At 33.3% G+C, this 22682-nt stretch overlaps 1 protein-coding gene across 2 annotated transcripts in view; it reads right to left on the bottom strand.

Moving 5' to 3' along the window:
- Positions 1 to 2401: 2401 nt before the first annotated feature.
- The window catches only part of REDIC1 (regulator of DNA class I crossover intermediates 1), a 72695-nt gene continuing 52414 nt past the window's right edge, over positions 2402 to 22682 (bottom strand). For both annotated transcript variants that reach the window (XM_079139371.1, XM_079139370.1), the window contains exons 8-13: positions 18141 to 18667; positions 17259 to 17328; positions 15733 to 15793; positions 12224 to 12287; positions 6589 to 6671; positions 2402 to 3185 (exon numbers count right to left, since the gene is read on the bottom strand). In XM_079139371.1, coding sequence (XP_078995497.1) covers positions 2718 to 3185; positions 6589 to 6671; positions 12224 to 12287; positions 15733 to 15793; positions 17259 to 17328; positions 18141 to 18667 — 1273 coding nt within the window. In that variant the 3' untranslated portion in view covers positions 2402 to 2717. The remainder of the gene's footprint in view (positions 3186 to 6588; positions 6672 to 12223; positions 12288 to 15732; positions 15794 to 17258; positions 17329 to 18140; positions 18668 to 22682) is intronic.

Below are 22682 nucleotides of genomic sequence, written 5' to 3'. Positions count from 1 at the left end.
CTTCTCTGTCTTCCTTATTGTTACCTTGTTCTCTCATGCTTGCTTCTTTTTCTCTTCTGAATTATGGACATTTTTATGTATATTTAATTTCATGAATGCTCTCTTCACCTGCATCTAATACGCTGCTAGACAATGTATTAAGTTTTCAGTAATTAGCAGAAATGGAAATCTGGGACCAAAAAAAAGCAATATTAACATTTGATTTACAATTATAAAAACAATTCATTAACATACTTGTTATGGTTCCTGCCAGTCTTTTGACTTTCTCCAAAAGCAGATTATGAGCCAAGGATTCAAGTAAATACCCTTTAGTGCATGATCTCAAAACAAAAACAAAAACATGGCATAGAAGTGGGAAGAAAGGAAAGGAAGGAAAGTAATACTGTGAGCCACTGAAGCTTTATTCTTCAGACCAACTTTGGAAGAACAGTATTTCCCCAAACTTGGAGTATATAAAGATTACTTGTTTGGGTGTCACTAGACCACCCTCAGATTTGATAATTCACCAGAACTCAAAGAACTCTTTGAAAAATGTTTTATTCTCACTTGTGGTTTATTACAGAGAAATAGAGATTAAAATCAGTCAGAAGAACCACATAGGACTAGTCTAGTAAAATAACACATGTAGAGCTTCTAATTGTCCACTCACAAAATCATAAATAGCATTACTTCCTACAATGATTCTGACAATATACATGGAGTACTGCTAATCAGGGAAGTTTGCCTGAGTCATGGTGCCCTCAGTCTTTACTAGGGCTCCAACACAATGGCATGGTGACTGTCTAAATGATTGATCACATTTTCCAACCCCATAAGAAGCCAAGCTGATACTGATGAGTCAAAAGCTTCACCTTAATTCACACTATCACTATGTGGTTTGTCCCAAGGTTCTCAGGTAAATAAAAAAGACTCATTAAGAATGACACACCTGTAATCCCAGCAGCTCAGGAGGCTAAGGCAGGATGATTGCGTGTTCAAAGCCAGGCTCAGCAACTTAGTGAGGCCCTAAGCAGCTTAGTGAGACCCTGTCTCAAATAAAAAAAATAAAGGGCTGGGGATGTGGCTCAGTGGTTAAGCACCCCTGGGTTCAATCCCTGCTACAAAAAAAAAAAAAAAAAAGGAATGACACTCCAAGGGCTTAAAGGCTCCTTCTAGAAATGAAGGCCAGACCATTTTTTGGAAAAGATTAAATTCTTTACTACACTGCAATTACCCTGCTTTCACTGGGAGTAATCACTGCCTTTTAAAAGCCCTGACATTCATGTCTTACTAAGCTTAACTGCTGCATTATGATATTGATAAAAAAAGGAACTAGGTGTAGACTTGTGTAATTAATGTGCTTTCTATATTGACAAACTGTGATTTATACTTGGAAGACATTGGTTTATTTGACATTTGAAACCAACTAAGATCCACAGCTTAATGTTATTCCAAAATTAACAGTATAGTCTTCTTGTTCCATATATTAGTCTTTACTGCTACCATATGCCATATTTTTGCACAATACTGCTCAGAAAATCAATCCATAATGGAATTTTGATCTTTTCCTGGTTTAGCCATTTGTAGTATAAGACTCCACAGTGTTGGGCAGTGGTAACAAGCTCTAAGCACTCCATTAGCCACTCCATTATGAGGGAAAACCAATAGTTTATAGTGTACTATATTGCTAAGCTAAGATGCTTGATAAGTTAGGTATGCTAAATATATTTTCAACTTAAAATATCTTCAATTTCAATCAGTTTACCAGGATGTAACCCCATTAATAAGTCTAAGAGCATCTGCATATCCAAACAAGTGTCAATTTTAGAGTATAAGCATTTAAAATCTTGGCATAATATGTGTGCTAGAATCAAAGCCTATATTTTAAAAGACTAAGAAATCTTGATGTAATATTTATTAAAGAAACTTAGCAACATTAAAATAGAAACATAAATCATTTTCCCAACTTCAAAACTTTTTCTATAAAAGTATTAAAATATTTTTTACCCTTAAGGAGGAAAACATCTTCCTCTGAATTAAAACAAGCACTAACAAAAACATGTGATCCAAACAAAATAGAAGATATATTTTGTCTAAAAATTAATCAACAGATTGGTGGGTATTGGTGGCATAGCACTTGCCAAGTATTTGTGAGGACCTGAATTTGCTCCCCAGCAGAGACACAGACACACAGACACACAGACACACAGACACAGACACACAAACACACACACACACAGAGTTAAAAATAAAAATCTAAAATTTTAAGTGGAGTATAACATTAAAGAGAAGTAGTTAACAAAATTCTTATAACGAAGACATAGAATACATTAGGTATTATTTTCTGCCTAAAGTCTTGGAAGAAAACATTTTTCCTGTAAGATAGAACTGCACCAAATTTTAAAGAAAATACTACAAGGAAGAAAGGTAAGCATATCTTTAATCCATATATAACAGCATACCATTATAATGTAATATATAATAAACATGAAAATGATAATTTATAAAACTATTTTCTAAAAACCAGAAGATACACTACAGCAATCAAAGAAATGCCTATATAAAAAATTAATGCATAAAATATGAGTGTCTTAGAATAATAAATACACCCTCTGAATACTTTCACCTAATGCTATTATATTTTCTCATTCCTTATTGTGTTAATTAAATTCTGAACATTTACTATTGCCTTCCAAGGTCAAATGAAATGTTACATCCTAGACTGAGATTTTAGAATATTAGTTTTTCTTAAGGATGTCCTGCCCTCCAGTGGTATCTGCCTTAATATTTTCATCATATCTTTCTATACTGCAAAGAGAAGATGCATCACTTCTACATGTACATAGTGAAATTATATTACACTGTATGGCAGCATCAAATTTTTCTTCCATTATAAGCTCTCTCTCTGTTTGTATCCCTGCATCACATCTTGCAACCTGCAGAATGCAGTTATTATTTATTCTGCTTTGCAATACATGTTCTGAATTGCACTGGGGCTGTGAGGATTGATCTGTATTATTTTTCATTGACAACTGGTGGACATTCTCAGTTTGTTTGTGAATTTTGGTATTATCTTTACCACTCCTATCACCTGAAAGTTTTGACATCCTTTCTAGAGGAAAATTATTGATTGTTTCTGTAGTTTTGATGCATATCTTATTTGAGTCTTCAATTTGCTGCAATATTTGATCTTCATCTTCTGATGGCTAAAAGAAGTTAAATAATTTTGCTGTAAATAATACTTAAATTAGTAAAATCGCTCAGTCATCTCCAAGTCAACATTCTTAAAATTCACATTAAAGAAAATTTCTAAATACAGGAGAGACTTTGGCAGGTTACAAATCAAAGCAGCTATATTATCAAAGAGTCTTCAATGTACCACACATTCCAGCAGGTTATGAATTTTGAAATAATAAAAATGCAAAAGATATTTAAAAAACAAAGAGGAATCTTGTGTCTTATCCATACCAATAATCACTGAATGCATCATTCCATCAATCTCTTATACTAAAGAAATGATGGGCATTATATACTATTTAATAACTTCGAAAGATTGCAGAAGTAATACTTTTGAAGGAATCAGCTGAAACCTGTTTTATTATTTATTCACTGATTCACTAAGTAAAACATACCCATTATGTACATTTTATGGGTCCATCCCATGAAAGACATATCTTAAGAAGATAATATGAGTATCAGTTAACAGAAAATTAAGAAGAGTTTAATAATAATAAATATATAAACTTTTATCTAAAAAGACAAACTATAATAGCTTTTAATAGGCCTAGATTTAAATTTGCTAAGCTTGAATTTTTTAACTTTATGAAAATTTATTTAAGGAAAAAAACATTCTTTTTATGAACATCTTATATTGAAACATATTACATGTATGATTACATAAATGGTATGAATCTACATCGTGCACAACCATAGAAACGAAAAGATGTGCCACTTTTGTGTACAATGAATCAAAATGCAGTCTGTAGAAATAAAAAAAATTAAAAGTATTGATTTCAAGCTAAAAAAAAAAATCAGCAAATATAATAATCAAAAACCTAACTGAACCCAAGACAGAACATTAAAACTGAGCACAAATTGGAAAAAGAAGCCTCAATGCATTTATTTAGTCAAGAAATAAATATTCATTTACTAAAAGGCATCTGAAATGTGAGTGAAACAAAATAGTTGCTGTTCTCTTGGAATACACTTAATGAGTAGAAATGAATTAGTCAAATAATCATACATATGAACACATAACTACAAACTGAGAACAGCATTACAAAGAACCAGTATGAGGCATTTCCAGCATCACTAAGGGAGAAGCCGTACTGGTGAGCCAGGGAAGGACTTTTTGAATAAGTGACACATTTAACCTGAGACCTAAAGGATGACAAGGAATAAGACTCAGGAAAAAGAAATTCCTGCCCTGAAGCAGGAAAGAGAATGACAAACTAAGGAAGATGAAGGGCAAGTACATGTGGAAAAGAAGAAAGGAAGAATACTAGAAGAAACCAGAAATGGTGGCCAGGAGCTAGTAGCCACTGTAAGAGTTCAGATTCTATAGGAATCCATTGAATAGTTACACATGGGAATAACATGATAAAACTTATTTTATTTATTTATTTACTTGGTACCAGGGATTGAACCCAGGGGTACTTAACCACTGAGGCATTTTTTTTTTTTTCATTAAATTCCTTAGGGCCTTGCTAAGTTGTTGAGGTTGGCTTTGCACTTGCAATCCTCTTGCCTCAGTCTCCTGAGCCACTGGGATTACAGGTTTGTGCCACTTCATCTGGACAACTTATTTTTTATTATGATAAAACTAAAAAAAAGAGAAGATATTGAGAAAAGAGTGAAAGTAACAACCAGAATAATTTAAGAACAAGATGATGGTAACTTAGAAAGGGGTCCTGGTGCAAAGAGCTGAGAGTAGATAAATGCACAATTTATTTTGGAGGTAGAACTGATTGGAGAAAGTAATGAAATGAAGGTGATTGAGGGAGGTAAATTTGAGAAAGAGAAAGAAATGACAATGTTAACTACTGTACTAGGTTTTTGATATGAACCCTTGGGCAGATAGGAAAGATAACTACTGATATGAGATATATATTTAAAAAACTGATTTGGGGAGAAAACCAGAAGGTATTCAGTTTGAGGTATGAAAAAGATTTTTGTGCAATATACAAGATATGTCCAGTGGAAAATTGAACATCTAAAAAAGAACTAGGGCTAAAGGCATAAAGCTGGGAACTAACATCACCCAGATAGTATAAAAGTCATTAGAATGTATAAAATCATTAAAGGTTTAGAGTATAGGTTAACAGAAGAGGGTCCTGTATGAAACCCTAAACATTACAACACTAATATAGGGAAAAAAAGAAGTGAGCAAAGGCATGAAGCAGCACCAATACAGCTATCAAGGAAATCAAGATAATGGGTTAACATAAAAGCAAAAAAACCAAAACCTATTTCAAAGAAATTGAATAATTTCTATCAATATCTGGAGTTCTCATAAGATAAAGATTGAAAAGCATCCAGTGAATCTGACAACACAAAAGTCACTGGTATCCTTAGCAAAACGGCAATTTAGATACCAAAGGCATCAGGAATGAAGATTTGAAGAGTGAAGGTAGAATTCCTTCATAAACATATGATTTATCAGTAGTGCAGATTCCCACTCAAAACTGTCTTTCAAATTATTCACATTTTAGTCTTTGACACCATTGTCCAATTTCTTCTTATGTAAGCCTTGAGACCTTTACTTTTTGAAGGTATGCTTGGATGTTTTATGCTTCAAATTATTGTGAATTCTCTTTTTAAACGTGTTAAAAGAAATAAAATATTATGTATCTATTTTACATATACATAACTACATACATTTTTAAATTCTTTATATATAGTGTGTATATATATGTGTGCATATATATATAAGTTGTAGGTGGACACAATACCTTTATTTTATTTTTACGTGGTTCTAAGGATTGAACCCAGGGCCTCAGGTGTCCTAGGCGAGTGCCCTGCCTCTTAGCCACAACCCCAGCCCTACATACATTTTCATATATAACATATTGTGTGTGTGTGTGTGTGTGTGTGTGTGTGTATGATACGCAAAGATACATCTTATTAAGACAATTTTATAAACAATATAGTTTTATGTAAATTTTTTTTCTTTTACCGTTTTTTATTTGGTACTGGGGATTGAACCCAGGGGCACTTCACTGATCTACATCTCCAGATCTTTTTTTATTTTTTTATTGAGACAAGATCTTTCCAAGTTACTTAGGGCCTCACTAAGTTGCTAAGGCTGGCCTTGAACTTATGATCCTCCTGCCTCAGTCTGCCAAGTTGTTGAAATTATAGACCTAAGCTACCATACCCAACTGTTTACATTTGCTTATTTATTTTATTTTACATTTTTATGTTCATTTTTTTATGTTTTCGCCTTTTAGAATATTTCTTAAATTGTTTACTATTTACATTCTTATTTATATTACTTTTAATTTCTATTATGTATTGGTTCAACTGTTTTTCATAATGTAAAAGTAAACTGATAAAAAATAGTTCTAAATTAATATAACATATATTTAAAAGTAAAAAAGTATAACTTACCACCTCTGAACTAGAACTGAAACAACTATCCGTTGGCCTTGGAGAGTAACTGGTAGATTGACTACTTTGTGAAGAATCAAGATCTGAAAATAAAAGTTTAATTCATGAAGAATGGCATTCACTAATGCTCTATAAAATATTCAAAGGCAGGAGATATCTCCTTGTAAGATTAGCTAACATAACAAATATCATTTTAAAATATGCCAAAATTAAAGTTTTGGATACTTGGCACCTCGCATTTCTAACAGGATTTATGGGTTTATTTTACTCTTAAAAGACTGGTATCTACAGGTAATAAGTGTACATAAGAGAGAAAAGCAGAAATGAGAAATTTCCAATATATGAGCCATTTTTTACAAACAAATAATCAAACAAATAATTTAAAGTATCAATTGTAGGAAGAAGGAATAAACTGAGTTTATTATATCCCAAGACATCAGACATTTGCTAATCTAATCAATGAAACTTCCCTGTGTAATCAGAACTGCATGAAAGGGCTGCAGTTGTGACTCACTGGTAGAGCACTTGCCTAGCATGTGTGAGGTACTGGGTTCAATTCTCAGCACCACATATAAATAAATGAATAAAATAAAGATCTATCAACAATTTTAAAAAAATTGAAAAAAAACTATAAAAATCTATTCAAAAAAATCAAATACTATATTTTTTCATCATTGCTTAATATGTTATCTTATGATTGCAAACAAAGTTTAAAACTGGGCCTAGGAAGTAGGACGTGACTTCCTGCCTACCAAACCAAACATCATTAATAGTAGCTTCAACTATTTCTGTGCCCTCATTTATGAAAATGGATTTCTATTAAGAAAAGCAAGAGGCAATGAAAGGGAGAGTAACAAAACATACCAAATCAAATGCTCTTCTATACACAATAAGCCATAAGTACTATCTATTCATGCCCCAGGTCAGGACTGATGCTTTCTGACATAGAATCTAACCTCAGTCAACTGAGAAAAGAAGGAGACTTAATCGAACTCCTCTTATTTTATCATTTCAGAAAGAAATTTATACCCCCAAAGAGCAGGTTCTTTCTAACAGGAGAAAAGAAAGCACAGGAAAGTTGTGGGTAAGGTATTAATAACAACATAATCTAATTGGGTTCATTGATTCCACAGGTACCATAAACTCACAGTCATCAGCAATGAAGAATTAATGTAAAACATCTTACAATACAGGAAAGGAAATGCTGGTGGAAGTGTAAATTCAACTCAAAATTTACAGGTGACTACTTTATGTAAGGCACTGTGATAGTTATTAGCAATATGTAGCCATGAGCCTCTAAGTTTCCACACTTTTGTAATAGACGATGTACATTTTTAAAAAGTCATGAAACAAAGACTTGACAAAAGAAGCCAGAAAAGGTACAAAATTAATCAAGAGCTAAGTATGTTGAGCTCCAGGTAAAGAAATATTTAAAGATTTACAATGAAAACATGAGAGTGGAGGTTTTGAATGATGAATAAATAATTTCCGAACAGACAAAATAAAAAGAACGGACAAGGGATAAAGGGAAAAGAATATGCAAGGGAAAGTCAAAGGAAGTTGCATTTTAGGTCATCCACTAAGTCATCTAGCTAAGGATGGATTACTGGAGTGGGGAGACTGATCAAAGTAGGTCATTTAAGAGATTAACTGCATGATCTAGGTATGAAGAAATGAGAATCTGTAATAAAGCAATAAAATTGGGATGGAGAAGGGGCAAGAGAATCAAATATCAAGAAAGTTTTCAGTTAGCCTCAATTTTGGCAAGTATGTAACTTTTAAATTGTTTCTGAATCTGTACTATCTCAATAAAATCTGACAAAGACCACACACACACACACACACACACACACACACACTCTTTACAGAAAATCTCATTTATGAATATTGATACAAAAATCTAATAGCAAATAAAATATTAAATTAAAAAGTTTCTAAAAATAAACAGTATCATAACACACCATAATGTGGTAGGATTTATTTTAAGAAGGCAAACATGGTCCAAATTGAAAAATGCAGTAGTAAGATTCACCTTTGTAAAAGATCTATATCACAACTGGATGACATCTCACACATATTAGGAAGACCACAATCATAAAAAAAAAAAAAAAAAAAAAATAGAGTAAGTATGGATGAGGAGGTAGAAAAACTAGAACTCTCTTGCACTGTTGGTAGGAAAGTAAAATGGGGCAGGTACCATGGAAAATAGCATAGAGATGCCTCAAAAAATTAAAAATAGAATTACCACATGATCTAGTAATCCTACTTATAGGTACATGGCCAAAAGAAATGAAAATAGGATCTAAAAGAGAGATTTGAACTCTCAAGTTCACTGCAACATTAATCACATAGCCAAAGGCTGGAAGCAACATCATCAATGGATGAATGGACCAAACAAAAGTGGTATATACATACGATTAGAATTTCATGCAGCATTAGAAAGAAGGTTAATCTTGTTAGTATATGTTACAATATGGATGAACCTTAAGGTCATTACGTCAAATGAAACAAGTCAGTCACAAAAAGATAAATACTGCAAGATTCCACTTGTTTGAATATGTAAAGTAGTGAAATTGATGAAAATGTAAAATAAAAGGGTGGTTGCTAGGGGCCAGGGGAAGTGGGAGTTAGGCAGTTGTTGGTTAGATACAGAGGCATATGGTTGATGATAAAGCACTAATTTCACATTACGTGGTTTGGGCCACAATATTTTTTTTTTAAACTCTAAGAAGAAAAATTAATAATCATTCTCACAGAAGCTAAGACTCACTCTTACCCAAACTACTAATTTCTCAAAATCATCTCACCAAGAAATTCTTTATAAAATAATCAATGCAAATGCACACAAGCCCATGACCCAGAATCTTAGTGTAGAAATGTAGTAAGTATATTTATACTAAAGTAGCAACAAAAACGTAAAAAGTACCTATGTATAAGTGTAATAAGAAACATGCAGAATCTACTTGAGAAACTTTTAAGAAAGTGCTTAAAGATATTTTAGGTAACTACAACTATAAATTTAGACTGAATCAATGGAAAGACACCCTTATTCTTAGGGTACTCAACATCATTACAATAACAATTCATACTAAGTTAAGATCATACTTAGCAGTTTCTTAATAAAAATTAAAATATCTGTTTTGGAGCTAGATTAATTTAGACTATTTTTAAAGCTTATGTGAAAAAAATAATTTAGACTGGCCAAGAAAGGCTTTTTGAAAAGTGCAGAGAGATGTAACACTTATAGAAATTAAACATACTATAAAAAAATCATAAGAGAATGGCATTGGCACACGAAAATTAGGAAAGACCAATGGAACATTTAAGAAAACCCCCAAATAGATCAGATAATATAGAAAGTTAGCATATTAAAAAGGCAATATCATAAATACCTAGGGAAAAATTTTTTTAAAACTTTGATTGATATATGTCTCATACTTTAAATCAGGATAATCTCCAATAACAGATAAAAATGTAAAAATATAAAACCATCCTACAGCTATAAGAAAATATGGTGAATTCATTTATAACCTGGGAGTGTGGAGAACTTCTAATGTAATCCAGAAATAGTAAAATATTGTTAAACAAAGCAAGAGACAATGTAAGTAAGAACAAAATACACCAAAAGTTAATATACTAAACTAGAAGAAAACATTTATTATTTATATCACAAAATGTAAATCTCTTTAATATATAAAGAGGAAGTTCTTAAGTATCAAGAAAAAAGACCAAAAACCCAACTGGTCAAAAGACATGAATGCCAAATTCACACACACAAAAAAAATGAAACAACCATTGAACATATTTAAAAGATGTTCAGCTTCACAAACAGAAAAGAAGTGCAAACTAAAACCTATCTATCCATCTCAAAATAACTCAAAATAACAAAAAAAAATCCTAAATTTGAAAACAATCTCTGTTGATAAGGCTGTGGAATAACATGCACTTGCTGGTGTAATGGTTAAATGCTGCAAGTAACGAATTTGGTAACATCTAAAAAGTGGAAATTTAGCAATGGATATCAAATAACAGGGAATCTGGTTTTGACTGAGGAATCCCACCTCTAGAAATTATCACCAAAATACACCTCCACAAATAAATTTATGCATCAAGTTGTTTACAACATTTGTAAGTAATCACCCAAATGTTCATCAATAGGGCACTAATTAAATCAACTGCAGTAAATGTACTAAATGAATGACTAAATAGTCATAAAGGATGAAAAATATCTAGTGCTAACATGGGACAATCTATAGGAGTCACTTAATTCATTCATATAATAGCATGCATTACATTCAGAGCAAGAAAGGAAGAGAACTGAGTTTTGTGTGTATGCATGCTTTTTATGTTTTAGGCTTTATTCGGGGCAGAGGAACCCCACAGATTGTAAGGATAAACCATAAAACGACAAAAAATACCCATTAATTGAAGGAAGCAAGGCAGAGAGGATGGGACTAAAAGTCAGACTAATGCTTTACACATTTTAAGAATTAAAAGAAAAAATTCCATAGAAGTTTCTAAGTACCCTAGCAGACTAGATAACCTGAACAACCATTCTAGCACAGAATACCTACAAAGTGTCAGGAAAATATGAAACTTTTATCTGCCACGTCAATAAAGAATGAAAAGAATACTCAACTGTGAAGTATCTGTTACATACAAGCCTATAAATAATTAGTATCCAAGATTCAAAAGAGATTTATAAGAGACACAGAGAAATAAAGATACATAAAAGATATATCCCATAAGGAAAACCAAACTTCTTAAAAGAAGGGCTAAATATACAAAAAGCATTTCACAAATGAAACACAGATAACCAATTAACCTAATAAGTAATCAAGGAAATACATTATAATATAACAAGATATCAAATTACCAACAATGACAAAAGACTGACATAGTGTTGATTAAAATATGTGACTAAGGTTCTTACCCCTTTCTAATTGCAGGTAAAATAAGCACAATCACTTTGGAAAATAATTTTGCATTAAACTGGCAATTCTACTCCTAGTAATACACCCTAGAGTAATTTTATATACATGTGTACCAGAAGAAATGTCAAGCATGGTCAAAAGAGCAAAAAGCAAAATATTCAAAACTATCTAAATATCTCTTGCCAGAAGATGCATAAATAAATTGTGGCACATTCACACAACAGAATGCAATAAATAATAATAATAAAATGTAAAAGCAAATGTACCTGAAAATATAATACTAGGTTAAAAAAGAAAGTTGCAGGAATATATACAGAAGTTTTTCAATATGTAGAAAGTTTAAAATCAAAGCAAAAGAAAAGTCTGTGTGATAATAAGAAACAAATTCAGGGAAACAGTTACCTCTAGGGGGCAGGATAGGAAATGCAATTGAAAATATTTTCAAAAGTACAGTATTTATATATTATTTCTTAAGGTACATAGTTGAGTATATTTATTTTACTGTTTGTTAAACTGTATACATTATTTATATTCATCATGTTTTTTATAAGAATTTGTAAAGAGTCAATTGCATTACTAGTATGTTCTGATACCTATAAAATACTTATTTGCTGGTAAAATTCTAAATTTTTAAAAAATTTAACTGATTTCTAGTTGTTGATTTTAAAAAGAATAAAATTCACTTATGCAGTCATACTGACAGATTTTCTTAGAAGGTGTTGGCCTTCTTTTTAAAGAACATGTTCTTCCTTCTTCCATCAGAATCTAGGAAAAAACCAAAATTTTAACAATTTCCAAGTATGTGTGATAGTATCCACTTATATCTACCCAATCAATACCACTGAAATGTTTTATAGTACCTTCCCTTTACAGTACTTTAATTCAACAAAGATAATCTCTCTCTCTCCCTCTCCCCCCGCCGTCTCTCTCTCACACACACACACACACACTCTCTCTCTCTCTCTCACACACACACACACACACACTCTCTCTCTCTCTCTCTCTCTCTCTCTCTCTCTCAACCTATGGTGAATAAAATGAAATTTAAATTGGTTTAGAAGCAGCAAGCAACAAAATATACACTTGTCAAGAAATAAATTACAGACAAAAAGGAAAACCTTCAAGTGATCACAGTAAATTCAGTTGAAAAAAGATATGACATCAAATATGACATCAAGGTATTCTGGGGATTTGTTCTATTATTCTCCTTCTGATTTTTAAAATTGGGTTATCAGTCATTTACTAAAATAATAAACAACAACAACAAAAACTCTTACAGGTATGAATTTCCTGCAGAACATAACACTGGTTTTGGTTTTCTTTGCTTTCTGTGTAATCTGTAGTTTGTTTTCATTTCCTTTCTTCTTATTCAGATTTTTTAATTTGTTCTTTTTAGTTATAAAGGGCAGTAGAATATATTTGGACATATCATGCTTACATAGCCTTTATTCTTATTTTTTTTAAAAATCCAAAAGTGTCTCTTCCTTTTCAAAATGTTAAAAGGAGGATAAACAACTTTTGGGGGGTTGATTTCAAATTTTATTAAATTTTGATTGCAGGATGCAGTTATAATTCTCTGCTTTGCTGAATTTTTTAGATTTTCTTTATGGCTTACTACATTAATTATGTTTGCAAATATACCACAGAAAAAAAATTTGTTAAAGAAAAAAATTTCAGGCTGGGGATATAGCTCAGTTGGTAGAATGCTTGCCTCATAAGCACAAGGCCCTGGGTTTGAATCCTCAGCACCACCAAAAAAAAAAAAAAAAAAAAAAAAGAAAGAAAAGAAAAAAATTTCTATATATTCTTTTTTGGTGGGATATAGAGTTACAGATAGACAGGGGAGAAAAAAAGGAGAAATTGCCTATTCACCAAACCTGATTCCCTTTCCTCTTGGACGTACAGCTGGACCACATATCCTAGCCTCCCCTGAAGTTGGTTTGGACTTGTGGCTTAATTTCTGGTCAGTGGCAGAAGTAATATACACTATTGCTAATCCAGGCCCATAAAAATCTACCAATCCTCTACTTCCTTCTTGCTTCTGCTGTCTGATACCAACATGTACTACAAACATGGAAAACACCAATTAAAGACAGGTATCTACAAGTTTGAATCCCTGAATAAATATGTGAAACACAATGATGTACCCCATTTTATATAATGAATCAAAATGCAGTCTGTAAAAAATTAAAAGCTAAATAAAAAAAGAAAAGAAATATGTAAAACACACTTTCCTAACTTTATCACTATTTCATCTTTTCTGTTCAATTATTGAAACATTCAAGCCCCAAACTTGCACCAAGAACTGGAAAAAGGAGTGGTGATATTATAGTAGGAAACTTGATCAACTGGTAAAGCTATGCAGACTCTAAGGCTGCATGCACTCCATTATCCACTTCAAATATGTTCACAAAGGATAACAAAGAAGATCTTTTCAACTGAGAAGAAACTTAGTTATTCAAGGAACTTGCCCTATTCTCCAAAGATAGCAAGTGTTCACAATGCTTGCCCAGCAGAATTTCATGGTTGATATGATCAGAAATTCTAACTTCTATTATTTTCTAAATTGGCTTCTTGTTGCATTTATGCTTTCCTGTTTTAATACTACACACACACACACACACACACACACACACACACATATATATTGCTATATTGTATATATATTGTTATACATAGTATTGTATTAGGTTATATATATGATTTATATAAATGACAACATTCTCATTACTTCATACAGGAAATTAAACTATTAAATATCAAACAGATCATTTATGACCTGCTCTTTTAAATTATCTAGAATTCTCTCATGCCATACCCCTCATAATTTATAAATAGTAGCAATAACAGTAACTAGAATGAGATAGGTACTTGAAGCTTCTTGAACAAGATACACTCTCTCACATCTTTGGTCCTATTTATGTTGCTCCTTCTTCCCAGACATTTCCTCCATTCAGCAAATTTACTGAGTTTTCTCAGAAGTTTTCTTCTCTATCACATCTTCCTCCTGACTACCCATGAAACTTAGTAGTGTCCTTCAATAGACTTCCACTGCCTTTTGTACAAACTACAATTAGAATAGTTTGTCTAAATGCATTATATTTTCTGTCTCTCTCTACTAGACAAAAACTTCTGAAAGACAGGTTCCATGTCCTTCCATCTCTGTCCCTTGCATTTTAGTACCTAACAATGTAATCTTTGTTAAAAGAAAGACTGTTTTTGACCTTTGTTTCCCAGTGTACAGGAGACAGTCAATGTCTAATAATGAATTCATAATACTCAATACATATTTATTGCAGAAAAAAGAGAAAACAATATAGTTGAGAATATCAAGTCAGATAAGACAGTAGTTTGAATCCTCAATCAAGTGTGTGACTGAACAATTTATTTAATCTCTCTAAACTTATTATGAAGAGGGACTGTTTTAGTCAGCTTTCTTTTCACAGCTATGGACTAATACTGAATGAGACCAATTGTGGGGTAGGAAAAGTTTATTTGGGGGCTTATGGTTTCAGAAATCTCAGTTCATGAACAGTTGGCTCCATTCCTTGGGACTGGAGGTGGGGCAGAACATCATGGTGGAAGAGTACAGCAGAGGGAGTGGCTCACATGATCCAGAAGTAGATAGTGATACTCCATTTCCAGATACAAAATATATACCCCAAAGTCACACCTCTGATGCCTATCTCCTCCAGCCACATCCTAAGTACCTTCAGTTACCATGCAGTTTCCCCAATAGGGAATTAATTCACTAAATGGGTTAAGGCTCTCATAATCCAATCATTTCTCCATGAAACCTTCTTGCATTGTCTCACACAAGCTTTTGCGGGACACCTCATATCCAAACCATAACAGGGATTGTAACATTATATAACCAAGGCTTATACATGTTTCAATATTCTTAAATATATAACTATGTTCACTGAGAGCACAGTGAAGTCTAATGAGTTCTTATCTTGGAATATATTTTATCTGTATTTAAAATGTATCTAGATCGGTTTGTGTCAAATGAATGTTACAGTTTCTGAAAAGGTGTTTTTATTTCTAGATTCAAGCTATAATTTTCCAATATAAAAAAATAAGAAAAAGAATATAGCTAAAAAAAATTTATGAATAAAAGCTAACCTTAAGTCAAAGTAACCCATAATGGTAAAATATGATAGAACACAAACTGACTTAATTAGAAAAATAATGTAACAATGCACTTTACCTCACCAAGTCTTAAATCCCAGGATTGCTTAGAATATGATTCTTCCAAAGGGATATTGCTCCTATGGATTATAGAAAAGGCAGTATTAAAATTTACTTTACCTCTGAAAATTGTTGTTCTAAATTATGGTTTCAAAAGTTGGTTCTGAATCAGAATTATATAAGAGGTATTTTTTAAAAACAGATTCATAAGCTCTATGTCAGAGTTTATTTATTATGTATATGTAAAATTTTGCACTTTGTAGTTTCGAAATCATCCCCTCAAGAAAATTGGGATCTGCAGCCAGGTTTGGAAAACATGTTCTAAATCACTTTCATAAGTACATTTAAAATTCAAGATTTCACATGGTTTTCCACTCATCAATTTCTGGATATTTGAAGAACAAGAACTTAATGTGTTAATTTTATGAAATCATTTGTGAGTATACATTTTAATTTGAATATGCCAATCCATAAAACAGCATGTATGTATTCATCTTATCAATATTTTTTTTAATTTCCTGAAGAATTACTGTCAGAATAAAAATCTGTTCTAGTTCATGATGCTGAGTCACAAAGAATTGAGTAAATTACTAATATACCAAAGAATCTGAGACTATTCAGATAATATAGCTAAAATAAAGTTTAATTACCTATAATTGCAGATTATCATATAGAAGAGCCAGTAAGGCAGCTACAAAACTCTAAGAAATAAGTTAAATACAAACCAAAGATGGATAACAGACTATATGAAAACAGTGTAACTGAAAATATCGAGTCAGATAAAACAGTTTTTTGAATCATAAGTCCAGTGTGAGTATGTGAATTTATTTAATCTCTAAAGTTCAGTCTCTATTGTTATAAAGTCTTCACAGGATTAGAATTTTGTGGATGTACTAAAGCTTTTAGCTTCTTAAATGCATAACATTTGTACACCAGTAGTAAGATTTGGGGAAGATTGTTTTCATATAGAAAAAAATACATCAATGATAGAATGGAGGAGACAATAATCCTGAACACTGAGAACACATGAAGTCTCTCACAGGTAAATGCTGGTAATAAGGAGTATGTTTTATTCTTAAATCACAAACTGTCCCATATATTGATAATATGCTTGCATATACCACTGACATATGAATTGTTACTCCCTGTTCTGATTCTAAAACAACCAAGCAATATTCCTATGGAAAGTAAAAGTAAAAATAAAAATGTGCTTTTCATGCCAGTAAGCATTCCTATATGTGTCACTTAAATTTCTTAATGTAAATAAATAAATTGAAATTCTGTTCATATGAATTTCTTAATTACATAATTTCTCAAATGTAATCAAGACTAATATTCAGATAAGAAGGTATATTGGGAGTTGGCAAATATGTGCACCATACTTTTCACTATGGTGATAATACCAGGACTGTGATTACTGGTAACACACCATTATAACCAGTTTGTTCAACCTCAGACAGTAATATGCCTACCTCACTTTGCACTAGTTCAAACTTCTACACGCTAGATACTAATTTACATTCCCAGATTTACCTAAAAACTTACATAGAGTTCACTGGATATTCCTCGATATTTTTCTGTGGTGTTTTCTCTTGGTAAACACTTTCAAGTTTTCCTTCAAAAATTAAAGTGTGTTAAAAATTTAGCATAGTCTATTGTCATTTTTCAATACAAAGCATATTAGCATTACACAGAGAAAAATCACCAGACCACAATGTCATGTAATAGTCATTGTATTTCTGGTTTCATATTTCTCCAAACATAGAAACATTCATATAAATATATACAATAGAGTCATCTCTTGGTATCTGAAGGGGATCAGTTCTAAGAACTCCTTCTGCCCCCCTGCATATATTAAATTCATGGATGTTCAAGTCTCTCAGATAAAACGGTTTATTATTTGTATATAACCTACACATATCCTCCTGTATGCTTTATATTATCCCTAGGTTACTTATAATGTCCAATACAATAGGAATGATACATAAAAAGTTATAATATTGAATTCTTTAAGAAAAATGCCAAAAATGTCTGTATTTGGATGCATTTATTTGTTTATTCAGATACCAGGGATTGAACCCACGGGTGCTTAACCACTGAGCCCTTTTAATTTTTTTATTTTGAAACAGGGTCTCACCAAATTGCTTAGGGCCTTGCAAAGTAGCTGAGGCAGGCTTTAAACTTGTGATCCTTCTGCTTCAGCCTCCCAAACTGCTGGCATTCAGTACCAACACAACCAGCTCAGATGCAATTTTATTTTTAAATCATTTCAATGCATGATTAGTTTAATCTTCAGCTGGGGAGCCTACAGATATGGAGAGATATGGAGGGCTGACTGTGTGTGTGTATATACACCTAAGATATACTAATATATGTATTAAAACTGAAGAAATATAGAGTATTACATTTTCGACATACAACACTCACCTTTCCTTTCAGAGCTGAGTGGGTAACAATCCTTCTCAAAAGATATATCAAAGTCATTTACTTCATTATTGTTGTGCTTTTTCTGATAGTTCCTGGTCGATTGATATTTTTCTGGATAACTAGTTTTATTAGAAGTAAAACTACTGGAAGTTGACTCTGGAACTATAAAAATGCTTCTGTTTCCATGAGTGGAATGATTTTCATTGGAGCTAGTGACTAAACAAATATCCCCTGAACTATCATAGCCACATTTGTCAAAGGTTTTCTTTATCCTTTGTTGATCTATGTCTAATAAATTTATCATATTTTGATGAACAAAAGAGTCACAATTCTCTGATAGAAGTGTATGTGTTGGCTGGTTCATATTCTCCAGAAAATTTGAAACTTCTTTTTTACTTTCTTCCCAAATTTGTTGTACTGATTGTTTTTCAATAACGAGATCTGACTGTCTTCTTTTATCCACATTCCCAAAATCCTGACTCAAAATTATTGCTGATCTTTTAGAAAGGAAATTCCCATTTCCTAGACTTTGAGATAAATTAAAACATATTTAGCAAGAAAAGCACAGATCATTTTCATTTATAAATACTAACTTTAAACTTTAGAAACATATTGAGTAGCTACTAACATTTACTTGGATTATGTATCTATTTTTATATTTAAGTAAATAATACTCCTTCAGGTGGAAATTTATCAAATGTACTCTTCTATTGTATATAAAATCAATGTATGCTCAGTTTTGTATTTCAACATGAAAATTTAGTACATAGCTAGATTTATTTTTGTACTAGCAAAAGAAACTACGAATGACCTACATATAGCGGTTCTTCCGAAATAAATTCTAGCAAATAACCTAGATAACCACTGTATGTCACTGCTGCTCTCCATTTAACCAGAGAAAGACAATTAGAAGACATGTGGAGAAAAGTTAGCCCATGTAACACTATCAAATCATAAAGTTATAAGGACATTATACCAGGTATTTCTTAACCTAACAAGGAAACAAAAATAGCTATAAAATTCCTAATGAAGAGAATATATATATGAAGCTGTGTTTAAGTAATAAGGCAAAGAGATAAGGTGAACTAGATGAAAATTAATTAGGTGTATATTAGATAAACAATAAGCTCCTTTCTAATACACAAATGCTAATTCTAGGTTAAGTTCAACTTGTATAAAAGAGTCAAATGCTACAGATCCAAGATGGCGGTCGAGAGGGAGGCTGCGTTCCTTGTTGCTCTACAACGCCGGATTCAAGCAGAGGATATCTGTTTCTCAGTGAGGCAGTTTTTGCTGCTTATCCATCCCCTGCTCTTTACCCCATTTGTCTGCTGTGATCACCTGCAATCTGCCAGCATATTGACGCCTTTTTTGAGAGCAGATTGCTCACTGTCAAGCATCTATTATCCGCCATTTGCCTGCCTCTCGCCTGTCCATCGCCTGCCTTACCCCTATCCATCACTCAACGCTCGAGGTTCACCTCCCGATCGTCCGACAGCTGCCAGCAGATTGACTGCAGACCGCCAGTGGAGAACCAGCTGCCTGCTGCTGCCTGGAAGTTCACTGTGACAGTACCTACAGGTTTGATTACACGTGGCTGCCGCCATTTTGAGACAACAGCCAGGCCCTGTAGGACCCCTGGCCGGACTGACTGAGTCCCGTCTCCATGATCCCTCAGCCCGACCGATCACTCCCTGCCTCTGGGGACCTCACATCAACTGACTGCTCCCTGCCGCCAGGACCCCCAGACCAACTGACTGCGCCCTGTCACCGGGAACCCAGACCAACTGATTGCACCCGGCCTCCTGGAATCCACAACCACACCAAACACACCCGACCCCCAGGACCACTGTTGGACCAACTGCATCCTGTCTCCAGGACCTCCAGCTGACCACGTCCACCCCTGAGCTGCAGCTACCCATTTGCCAACACATTTGGAAGCCAGAGCAGCCATCTTGGATAATCCTGGAAGCCATAGCTCCGATCTTCAGGTGGGGCAAATCCCATCCTGAGACGCCTGCTGGAAGCTAGAAGCTCATTGTCAGATACCTCTTATACATCAGGCTACTGAACACTGGGAGGTTTCATTAGTATATGACTGTTATACAGTAGATTTTCTTTTTCTCCTTTTTTAAAAAAAATTTAAGTTTTTATTTCTTTACATTTCTTGCTTTCTTTTCCTTCTGTTTACCTGTTCCCTCAGAGTCGCTTTCTCCCTTATTTATATGATGTTATTGTCCCCATAGGGGCTATATGGTCTAGGATTGCATAGTGTCTGATTTGGGCACTGCTAATATTGATCTCCCCTTAAAGAAAGGGTTTTGGAAACCTATAGGGCCACTATAAGCCTATAGGGGGAAATCTGCAATACCCCAGATCTGCAGCACTAGAGAGAAAGATACATGAACAACATGAAAAAACAAGGGAAGAAAATGATCCAAACAAATCTAGATTCTATAGTAATAGAATCCAATGACAGTATGTTAGAAGAAATGTCAGGACTTCAGATTATACATCATTAAGGTGATTCGCGAAGCAAAGGATGAGATAAGGGAGCAAATGCAGGCAATGAATGATAATACCAATAAGCTGAAAGAGCGCCTGCAGGAAGCAAAAGATCAATTCAACAAAGAGATAGAGATTCTCAAAAAAAACAAACGGAAATCCTTGAAATGAAGGAGACAATAAACCAAATAAAAAACTCAATGGAAAGCATCACCAACAGACTAGACCACTTGGAAGACAGAACCTCAGAAAATGAAGACAAAATATTTAATCTTGAAAATAAAGTCACCCAAACAGAGAAGATGGTAAGAAATCATGAACAGAATCTCCAAGAACGATGGGACATCATGAAAAGACCAAATTTAAGAATTCTTGGGATTGACGAAGGCACAGAGATACAAACCAAAGAATGAACAACCTATTCAATGAAATAATACCAGAAAATTTCCCAAACCTGAAGAATGAAATGGAAAATCAATTATAAGAGGCTTACAGAACACCAAATGCACAGAATCACAACAGATCCACGCCAAGGAACATTATAATGAAAATGCTTAACATTCAAAATAAAGATAGGATTTTGAAGGCCACGAGAGAAAAGCATCAGAATACATATAGCGGGAGACCAAGACGGATAGCAGCAGACTTCTCAACCCAGACTCTAAAAGCTAGAAGGGCCTGGACCAACATATTTCAAGCTCTGAAAGAACATGGTTGCCAACCAAGAATCCTATACCCAGCAAAACTAACCTTCAGTTTGAAGATGAAATAAAATCCTTCCATGATAAACAAAAGTTAAAAGAATTGACAAACAGAAAGCCTGCACCACAGAATGTTCTCAACAAAATATTCCATGAGGAGGAAATGAAAAACAACATGGAGATCAGCAAAGGGAGGAACTACCTTAGGAAAAAAAAAACACTCAAAGGAGAAACCAAGCCAACTTAAAAACCAAAAATAAGCCAAATGACTGGGAATACAAATCATTTCTCAATAATAACTCTGAACGTAAATGGCCTAAACTCATCAATCAAAAGACATAGACTGGCAGAATGGATTAAAAAGAAAGACCCAACAATATGCTGCCTGCAAGAGACTCATCTCATAGAAAAAGACATCCACAGACTAAAGGTGAAAGGATGGGAAAAAACCTACCAGGCACATGGACTCAGTAAAAAAGCGGGGGTTGCCATCCTTATATCAGATAAAGTGGACTTCAAGCCAAAGTTAGTCAGAAGGGATAAAGAAGGACATTTCATACTGCTTAAGGGAAACATAAATCAGGAAGACATAACGATAGTAAATATTTATGCCCCAAACAATGGTGCATCCCTGTACATCAAACAAATCCTTCTCAATTTCAAGAATCACATAGACCACAACACAATAATTCTGGGTGACTTTAATGCACCGCTGTCACCACTAGATAGATCTTCCAAACAAAATCCAACCAAAGAAACCATAGAACTCAATAACATGATCAATAACCTAGACTTAATAGACATATATAGAATATTCCATCCGTCAATGAGCGGATACACTTTCTTCTCAGCAGCACATGGAACCTTCTCGAAAATAGACCATATGTTATGCTACAAAGTAGCCCTTAGGAAATGCAAAAAAATAAAAAAAATAAGAGATACTGCCTTGTGTTCTATCAGATCATAATGGACTGAGAGTAGAAATCAATGACAAAGTAAAAAAAGGAAATTACTCCAACACTTGGAGACTAATATGCTATTGAATGAAACATGGATAACAAAAAACATCAGGGAGGAGATTAAAAAATTCTTAGAGATCAATGAGAATGATTATACAACATATCAAAATCTCTGGGACACTATAAAAGCGGTACTAAGAGGAAAATTCATTGCATGGAGCGTAGTCCAGAAAAGAATGAAAAGTCAACAATTAAATGACCTAACATTACAGCTCAAAGCCCTAGAAAAAGAAGAACAGAATAACAGCAAAAGTAGTAGAAGACAGGAAATAATTAAAATCAGAGCTGAAATCAATGAAATTGAAACAAAAGAAACT

The sequence above is a fragment of the Sciurus vulgaris genome (assembly GCF_902686455.1).
Source record: "Sciurus vulgaris genome assembly, chromosome: 5".
Classification (NCBI taxonomy): Eukaryota; Metazoa; Chordata; class Mammalia; order Rodentia; family Sciuridae; genus Sciurus; species Sciurus vulgaris.
The sequence above is the reverse complement of the archived record's forward strand: the minus strand, read 5'-3'. Positions and strand labels throughout refer to the sequence as shown.